Source organism: Varanus komodoensis, unplaced genomic scaffold (genome assembly GCF_004798865.1).
Source record: "Varanus komodoensis strain SLA01 unplaced genomic scaffold, ASM479886v1 scaffold80, whole genome shotgun sequence".
Classification (NCBI taxonomy): domain Eukaryota; kingdom Metazoa; phylum Chordata; class Lepidosauria; order Squamata; family Varanidae; genus Varanus; species Varanus komodoensis.
The window spans coordinates 761,591-771,162 of NW_025336482.1; the positions used below are offsets into that span (position 1 = coordinate 761,591).

General features: G+C 48.3%; 1 protein-coding gene across 2 annotated transcripts in view; it reads right to left on the reverse strand.

Annotated features, from left to right (window-relative positions):
- Window positions 1–9,039, reverse strand: part of ARMC6 (armadillo repeat containing 6) — a 12,331-nt gene extending 3,292 nt beyond the window's left edge. Inside the window, exons 1-5 of one of the 2 annotated variants that reach the window (XM_044456012.1) lie at window positions 8,919–9,039; window positions 4,681–4,831; window positions 4,340–4,422; window positions 3,171–3,741; window positions 900–1,045 (exon numbers count right to left, since the gene is read on the reverse strand). In XM_044456012.1, coding sequence (XP_044311947.1) covers window positions 900–1,045; window positions 3,171–3,741; window positions 4,340–4,422; window positions 4,681–4,801 — 921 coding nt within the window. In that variant the 5' untranslated portion in view covers window positions 4,802–4,831; window positions 8,919–9,039. Of the gene's footprint in view, window positions 1–899; window positions 1,046–3,170; window positions 3,742–4,339; window positions 4,423–4,680; window positions 4,832–8,704; window positions 8,830–8,918 lie in introns of those variants that run through there. The other variant, XM_044456013.1, reaches the window with a different exon arrangement.
- Between the last annotated feature and the right edge of the window lie 533 nt (window positions 9,040–9,572).

The window sequence follows — 9,572 nt, forward strand, 5'->3', positions numbered from 1 at the left end:
ACTGCAGCCAAGAAATTGAAAGACGCTTGCTCCTGGGGAGGAAAGCTATGGCAAGTCTAGACAGCATATTAAAAAGCAGAGATGTCACCCTGCCAACAAAAGTGCGTATAGTCAAGGCAATGGTTTTCCCAGTTGCAATGTATGGCTGTGAAAGCTGGACCATGAGGAAGGCTGAGCGCTGAAGAATTGAGGCCTTTGGATTGTGGTGCTGGAGGAGACTCCTGTGAGTCCCTTGGACCGCAAGGAGATCAAACCGGTCAGTCCTAGAGGAGATCAACCCTGACTGCTCTTTAGAAGGCCACATCCTGAAGATGAAGCTCAGATACTTTGGCCACCTAATGAGAAGGAAGGACTCCCTGGAGAAGAGCCTGATGCTGGGAACAATTGATGGCAAAAGAAGGAGGGGACGGCAGAGGATGAGGTGGCTGGACGGAGTCATTGAAGCTTAAGTGGATTCCAAGGATGGTAGGGGACAGGAAGGCCTGGAAGAATGTTGTCTATGGGGTTGCGATGGGTCAGATGCAACTTCGCAACTAGCAACAACAAGCTGCTAATGAACTTTAGGCAGAAGAAAGGCCCACAACTCATAGCATATCAAACACGGTAACAGGCCCGTGGGGTCCAGCGTGTGGAGCTCCGTTTGAGGTAACTGGTTGGCCTTAATGAGAACAGACGGACCTTAGTCTGATCTCTTTGCATGCTGCATTCATCCTGTTATTTCCTGCCCAATCTCCCCAGGCAAAGAATTTCAAATGCTGGTTCTGTTGCCTACAGTTTTTGGGTGTCCCATCCAATTTTACATCGTAGCCCCAATCCAGAGAACAAGTGACGGGAAAGGAGCCTTCGTGAACAAAGGGATGCGACCAAAGCCATGCAGCAGCTTCCGACATCCCCAGTACCTGATGCTCGATGCAGTCAGCCAAGAGCGCCACTATGAAGTTCAAGCCTCCCAGGTCCACAATCTCTTGACAAAACTCGTTCCGGACAGCCAGCCGTGCCAACGTGGCGCAGATTTCACTCAAAACGCTGCAATCGTCAGTGAAAACTGAGTAGAGAAAGAAAAAGCAGTAAGACGTTTTGATCGTTAATTGTAGGGCCTTCCGTACATGGTATGGAGCATGTTCAAAAAAAGCACAGGATGTTAGCAGTTTAATAGTGAGGTTCCTGAAGGCATCCTTTAAAAGCAGAAAATAAGTCAGAAATTGAGATCAGATGCCCCAAATTCTCCTTGCTTGTATTGCTCTGTTTGTTTGCAGAAGCTGCACTGGGTACATCCTGTGAGAGAGAGGCACAAACAAAAATACTTAATACGTTCTGTAAAATGGCAGTCTAGATAGAGCTGCAAGTCCTTAGGCAGCACCTGGGAAATCACAGAATTCAGCAGGGAGGCCGAACAAGATCTCCAGTGGCTTTTCCCTTCACCCGGCAAAAGCAGACTGGGATTAAACATCAGGGAAAAGAAACTGCTTTTGAACAAGACAGTTGGCCAAAGTTGTGTGATGTGGGCTAGTTGCGGAATCCAGCTTGGGTGCAGAATCTGGATGGCTGGAGCGCAGAATATTTAGCAGGAAGTATTTTATATGTGACACCGAGGAATCAGCCCTCGGGTAAAAATGGGGTTACATCTGCATTCTGAACTTGCCAGTTCTAGGCAAGACTACGCAGGGCAAAACACAGCAATGCCCCCTCCCTTAGACCTTCTGGCAATATCTGTTGCCACAGGCATTTGTCAAGGCTACCAATTTTTTCTTTGTCAGTCAATTATTTTATCAAGTTTCCCAGTCAGACCTCAGGATTGTTAGGAACAGCCTGGTTTCCTAGCGAAATTCTGCGGTATTTATTATTATGGATTTATTTATTTTCCGATTTATAACCTGCATTTTTCCTACAAAGTGCTCAAGGCAGCTTACATCATTCTCCTCCTCTATCCTATCCCCACAACAACCCTGTGAGGTAGGCTGGGCTGAGAGTCTGTGACTGGCCCAAAGCTCCCCAGTTGGCTCCATGGCCGAGCGGGGACTCGAACCCGGATCCTCTGAGTCCCAGTCCCACGCTCTAACCACTACACCACACTGGCTCTCACACTGGCACTACACCACACTGGCTCATTACAAGCATTTATATCCCGCCGTTCCAGGGAAGCGCTCAGGATGGCTTACATAATATAAAATTCTAAAATGCATTATTAAAACTACAGTTATTAAAACATTTAAAATTGAATGTATGAACTAAAAGAAAAAAAAGGAAACTAAAATAGAAAGTGCGACTGTGAAACAAATAGGCAAAAGTTCAGACAGATGGACTTGCGCAAAAAGCGAAGGAGCACTTTTGCCTCAAAGCAGATGCTCAGTCCGAATCGGCAAGGGACCGAATCCCAGGTCACAAGCCTGTGGGCTCCGAATCAGCTCCTGGCTTTCTCCCTGAACCCAGAAGGCAGCACCTTAGACCCAGTGGGGCAAACGGGGGATTTTCCAGAAGGACGCTCCCCACCCTCAAGCTTCCTGGCATTTGTGTAATTTTCTCCTCATTCTGAAAGGGGAAATTGCTCTCCAGAGGCTGAGTTGCGAATAGGAAAAGCTTTGAGCCAAGATGGATTCTGACCCCACAATGTTTGCCTTCAACCCACTTGCCCAGGAACACCGCCACCAAGAACTTTTCTGCAATGGAAGGTGGCCCTTGGGCTGAAAGTCGTTTTGGAGCTAATTCAAGGAGGAACACGTTTTATTCCAGGAATGCAGCACCCTTGACAATCACCCTTGAGAGGTGAGGGGGAGGTCCTGCTCCAGGAGCCCTCCTAGAAGAAGATCAGGAGGGTGGCTACCCAGAGAAGGGTCTTCTCCACCCCAATTGTGGAAATCACTCCCCAGAGAGGCTCCCTTGGCACTGACGCTTTATTCTTTTCAGCGTCAAGTGAAAACCTTTTCATTTACCCACTATTTTAATGTTCAGTTGCTTTTTACTGGTGGGCTTATCTTGACTGCTGGAAGTTGTGTTTGTTCCTTATTGTAAGTTATCCTGAGACATCAGTGGTAGATGGGATAGAAAAGTTTTAAATAAATAAAATATTACAAATCAGCCCGAGACCTTCCAGTCAGTCTCCTGGTTTTTAAGAATGGAAACAGCCTTCAGTACAAAGATAGCATTACAAATTAACTGCCCAGCTTGTCTACCTTTGGCAGCTTCTATAAGGATCCTCAGGCCGTTGTGTTCCACCACAATCATCTTGGCATGGTCATGGGCATGACCGAAGGGCACCCGGATGTCATCGTCAAAGGTCATGATCCGCAGCCCGGAACAGGCCTCGCGGACTACATCAGCGCGGTCACCATGGCGGACGATCGCTCCAGCCAGCAGTGGGAGAACGCCGCCTTTCACCAGATCTTGCCGATTCTGCTCGTGTTTCAGGCAGGCGTGCCGGATGCAACGGATCCCGGCAAGAGTCAGGTCGGCATCGTCTCCGCTCTCCTGCAGGACCCGGAGAAGCAGCTCCTGCCCAGCAGCATCAAGCAGGTCAGGCTGGCCGTCCAGGAGTGCCGAGAGGGCATGGAGGGCTTTGAAAAGCGAGTGCCGGTCCTCGGCCGCCAGCCGGCAAGCAGCCATCATGGCGGGATAGGCACCTTTCTCCCCTGCCAAGTAGCGGACGGCCAACTCTTGATGGCACTGCTTGGCAAATCGGACCAGAAGCTCATCCACCGTCTCCGAGTCGGCATCAATGATGGCTTTCTGGAGACAGTCCAATATCTAGGAGAAGAGGGAAAAGGGCATCTTGGTATCTTTAGGCCAGTTTTGTTATTGGTGCCGAAGAGCCTTCTGACAAGCTGAAAAACCATACACACAGAGACTCCTCCTTGCTCAACCGCTTCTACCAGTGGCCCCAACGAGAAGGGAGATCAGGCCATTCCACCAGCCCTGATGAAAAGACGAAACGTTTCCTCTTCCCTCCCCATCCTGCTTGTGGACCGCCCATCAGGACATCTCCCCGGTGGTCACGTGAAGAGAAACCTGGCTGGAATAAGCCTTTGCTCGGGCTGTGAGCTTTCCAGAGCAACTGAGGCCAGGCACTGCTGGAACCCAGAAAGTGAGCTATGGTTTATTAGAACCAAACCCCCTCTTTTTCCAGCCAGGAGCCCAAGGCACTTTATGTGGTCCTCTCTATTTTATCCTCACACCAAGGGCCCTGTAAGGTTGGTCAGGCTGAAAGTGGGGACTAGAACCTCGCTCTCCCATATCCCAGTCCTACACGGTCACTGCTTGGTCCTCCCAGCTTGGCTGAATCTGGGCTTAATCCAGCCAGGTGGTCCTGTGTTCTTTCCCACAGAGTGCTGGGCATGCCCCTCACCTGCAAGATAGCGTGCTTTTGCTCTTGACCACTCTCCGGAGCAAGGTTGCGGGCTGCCTTCACAATGTTGCTTAAATCCACACCTGGAGGAGGGGGGGGGGGAGAGAGAGAGAGAGGGAGAGGGAGAGGGAGAGGGAGAGGGAGAGGGAGAGGGAGAGAGAGAGAAGCAATTCTCTTAGCTGATTCCAGAGGATCTATTGACAAGTAATTAATCATCACACAAGCTCATCCTTGGAGGCCCTTCTGCCTTACAAAGCCAGTATCTCTCTCTCTCACCCTGGTCCACCTCATGGGGTTCTTGTAAAGATATGAAAGCAAGCAAGCAAGCAGCAAAAACAGACCTTGAGACTCAAACTGCTGGATGGCTTCATTCACTGCCTCTTCTGGATCCATCGCAAACTCAAGGATGTTTTCCTGCACCACATCATCAAATGTGTCCTGGGTAATCCGTCTGGCTGCCATGTTGATTTGCTCAGCTCGCGGATTATCAGCCTGCAGACACGAGAACCATTTAAGGAAGCCTGTATGGGCTTATGTTTTCTAAAATGAAGGCCATCTTCATACCAGAAGTGAGATTTGGGAATGGCAGGGAGTAAAATAGTAGAATAATAAAATAGTAATGAGAAGGAAGGACTCCCTGGAGAAGACCCTGATGCTGGGAAGGATTGAAGGCAGAAGAAAAAGGGGACAGCAGAGGATGAGGTGGCTGGATGGGGTCACTGGGGCAGTCGGCGTGAGCTTGGGTGGGCTCCGGGGGATGGTGGAGGACAGGAGGGCGTGGAGGAGTGTTGTCCATGGGGTCGCGATGAGTTGGGCACAACTTTGCAATGAACAACAACAATTTATGGCTGTGAGAGTTGGACCATAAGGAAGGCTGAGCACCGAAGAATTGAGGCCCTTGAATTGTGGTGCTGGAGGAGACTCCTGCGAGTCCCTTGGACCGCAAGGCGATCAAACCGGTCAGTCCTGGAGGAGATCAACCCTGACTGCTCTTTAGAAGGCCAGATCCTGAAGGTGAAGCTCAAATACTTTGGCCCCCTAATGAGAAGGAGGGACTCCCTGGAGAAGAGCCTGATGCTGGGAACAATAGATGGCAAAAGAAGAAGGGGGCAGCAGAGGATGAGGGGGCTGGATGGGGTCACTGAATCAGTCGGCGTGAGCTTAGGTGGACTGCGGGGGATGGTGGGGGACAGGAGGGCCTGGAGAAGTGTTGCCCATGGGGTCGCAATGGGTCAGACGCAACTAAGCAACTAACAACAAACAACAACAAAATAATAGAGGCAGGGATTGAGGAAGGTCAAAAGGGACTGTGCTTCTGACAACATTCAAGCCATATTCTTACACTGTTCCTCACCTGAAAAATTTCCCAGGCAGGCCTACATATAATCAATAGCAAACAGGTCATTCTCTGCCTGCAGGCTTACAAAAGGCACAACAGAAAAGGGAAAGGAGAGGGGGAGGGAAGAGGAAGGCACAAGTCAGCAAAGTCAAGCTATTTTGACTATTCGGTAGTAATGCCTAGAAATGACTATATAGAATGGAAGTGATTTCAGGTGAAGGAGAAGAACAGGCTGTCTGATGGAACTGCCCTGATTCCCCATGCCTCCTGCTGCTTCAGCTTGATGAACCGGCTGCTGCATAGCAACAGTTAAGGCAGAGGGGACCCAAAGGAGATGGTCTTTCAGCAGAGCTGATGGAAGTCTTGATAACAGGAAAGAAAAGCTCCTGAATAATTCCTTTATTCCAATACCAATGCACAAGCAGCATCCACTGTTTTTCATCTGCAAAAGCACAGATGTGCTTTTTCCGGAACAAGCTCAAAAAAAAAAAAAATGTGGGGCTGGTGGGAAGGGAAGAAATTTGCTGAGCAACAGCAAAGGCAGCTTTGGCAGAATGCCCCTCACTGGAGGTCATCACTGCAGAAGAAAATATCCCAGAAATTTTTACCCTGAAAGCAGCTAAGCATCCATTGCGCTGACTTCACTGCAGACATATTCTTCAACCCAATTTCATTTTACGCCAGAGTTCAACATCACCAAGGACAAAAGCTGAGATGCAACACAGATTTAAAGCAAGGCCCCTGCTTTTTCAATTCTCAGGCTGCCTGAACGAGCGCATGTCATCGCAATTAACACATTTCGGTTTTTGCATCTAGGCAAAGTCTTTTTCCTGTGCAGAAATGCAACTCATTTCATGAGGAGGACAACCATGTTAATCTCATACAGCAAGAAAAAGAGGGTTTTGTGGCATCTTAAAAACCAATATAAATTTATTCTGGTATCTGTAGACAGAGAAATATCATCAAAACTGTCCAGTCATACAACCCACGCTGTCCTGTCGGACTACAGAATTTAGAGCTACGTATACAAGAATGATCTGGCATTAAAGATGCATCACTAGAATTTTCTATATGCAAAAGTAATCTGTATTTTTAACATGGTCAGGATTTCCTATGCCAGCAGAAAAACAAACAAAGGGCACTTTGCCGATGCCAGGCTGTTGACATTATCCCTAACAACTGATGTTGTAAGATGCTTCTCCTGATAATTAAAGCTGCTTGTAGCAGTTGCATCTCATTTTCATTCTGAGTGTACTGTTTAGAGCTCCCCACACAGCCATCATAAATGTTAAGGCACAAGCTCTTTAGGCAGTAACAGTCCATGCAGGCAGGGATACTCTGAAAGCTGAGGGATTTCTTCCTGTCTAAAACTGCACAGCACTGCAGCTTTACCATTTTTAAGGGCCCAACAATTTCTTCGGTATTTTTCTTGCCACAGGTTCAACCTGGCCACCTCTCAAGAAAATTGAATGACTTATTAAGATGCAAAATCGGCTGTCATTGGTGAAACCTAGGCTGGGGCACAACCAGGATATTCAAATCTTTTATCCCTTCTCTTGGCCATACTAAGTGACAGTCCCTTCCTTAGAAGAAAGATTTTCCAAGCTGTAAAGGAAGGCAAAATGTTGTTGGAATCCAACTTTCATGAGTTCAAGACAGCAGGGCCCGTGGCCAAGGATGATGGGTGTTCTGGCAGGGGACTGCTGTAACATATTTGTCTGAACTGAATTCAGATTTTAACACAATCCTCTGCTAGCATTAATTGTAATCCACAAATTTACTGTTTAAATATTTCTTTTAAAATTACCCTGATATATTGCCATTAATAAGCATATTACAGAGTCTCACTGAGAAGGAAGGCAAATCAATGCCTCTAAGGGACCTACACAAAAACACATGGTTTAATCCAAATAAAGTGCTTTCTATAACTTACATCCGAACACATACTTATCTGGGTCTAAAGCATGGAAAGAGAGTGAAAAGCAGCAGCAGCAGCATCTTCCAAATACCAATCCCAAGAAGAGATTCTTCCCAGAGATTATAATAGGGAATGGGGCAAAAAGAAGTCCAGATTCTTCAAGAAACATGCACAGGATATTGCATGGAGGGGTGGGAATTCCGACACGCCAAAATGCTTTGCCCTGTTACTCCTTTCTGCCCATGAGCAATGTTAAAGGATGATGGAAACTGTAGGACAAAGCCCCTATTCTAGACATATGGTTCTGGGCACCGTAAATCAAAAAATACTCTGCAAACATGTTGATCTGGTCCCCTTACAGATTTTCTGTGGTGGGAAAACAGCAAGGAGTCATCTGGTGGGAGACAATGTCATCCACATAGCTTTCCCCCCCACCCACCCCAAGCGCTATTAAAATTCTGAGAATGACGCAAGACAGCAGTGCCATGAAAGCATCCTAGGAACACAGAAAGCCCAGTCCAGATTCCCAGCGGGCCACAAAGCTAACTAGGTCACTGACACACACCTACTGGGTTTAGACAAATCCACACCCCTTGCACACAGTTTGAATATACATCATGGTTGAACTGTGAGTTGTTACTGAAATGTGGGTTATCATCTCCTTGGAACCCAGCCATGAACAACAACACCCGGTTCACAATTCAACAACACATATTGGGTTGTTTGCAGTTAACAAACCATGCCTTGTTCGAGCAGCTGACAACACAATAACCCACAGTTCAAAGAACCACCAGAGCATAGTCAGTGTGTCTCCCTCAACCTAACCTACCTTGCAGGGTTGTGAGGACAAAATTAGAAAAGGGGCAGTGGCTGCTGGAAGGAAAGGGAGATGCAGCTAAATGAACTGATTCTCAAGGTCAGGCTTTTAAACTCGGTCTTCCTCTGCTCTTATTTCTGAAGGGTTCAGGATCCTCAGTCTGCTTGATTTTGAGAACATCAGCAGCGGAGAAAGAGAGAAGGGAATACGTACAACTGGCCGCGGAAACATCTTTCCTTTTTCCCTATAAAACCCCCGTTCTACTGGTTTTGGGATGGAGACAAAACGTACAACGCCACGCTAGAAAAACAGTGCCTCTGCGAATACACGGAGCTCCCCCGCCTTTCTCTTCCTTTCCCTGTCGCTGCTTCTGCCCTTAACGCAACGACAAAGAGATAAAACGATCTCAGGGAAGAGAGCGCATCTGAGCACGTGTGGAGTGCGCACACACAGGTAGCGCTTCAGGGAGACGGGTTCAGGATGCAGTTCCGTTCGCAACTCTTACCCGGTATGACCCGCGGCGCTTGCCGTAGCCGCCCCCGCTACAATAAGCCCAGCGCGGCTGCCAGGAAACCAAACGCCGACGAAGTCCAACAGCCGCAGCTGCAGCGAGAGACTTTTGGCTGCAAGGAGCCACCGTACATCCCGGGCCACGTGACGCGAGAGGCGAGTCGGCCAATGGCCGTCCGACCCCAGCGCCCCCTCTGAGAGGGTCTAAGATGCGCAAGCGTGGTTTTTTCGGCGTTGGGCGGGGGGAACCCACTGCGCGTGCGCGTTTGATAAGACTTTTGGGAAAAAGAGGGATGGGAAGAATTAGAAAGGGGAAAAAAGGGGAGGTTACAGGATGTTGGGCCGCCATGTTGTAAGGAAATATGGTCAATGAATATAGACTACAGACAGCTAGACAGATAAAAACAGGAGAGGGAAGGATTATCTGAAGAACCAGGGAACTTCTGCACATGTCCTCTCGAAAAGATCCCTTTCTTTCGCATGCGCTTGGTGAAAAATTAATAACCAGACAATAATAATTTTGTAGCGTTTTTAACATAATGCTCTGGACTAGCATGGTTCCCACCAAACACTCACTGCTTCACTGCGCATGCGTTCCATGGGCCCGTTGCGCGTGCGCCGAAGACGGGCGGTGGGCGAGGCGGAGAGG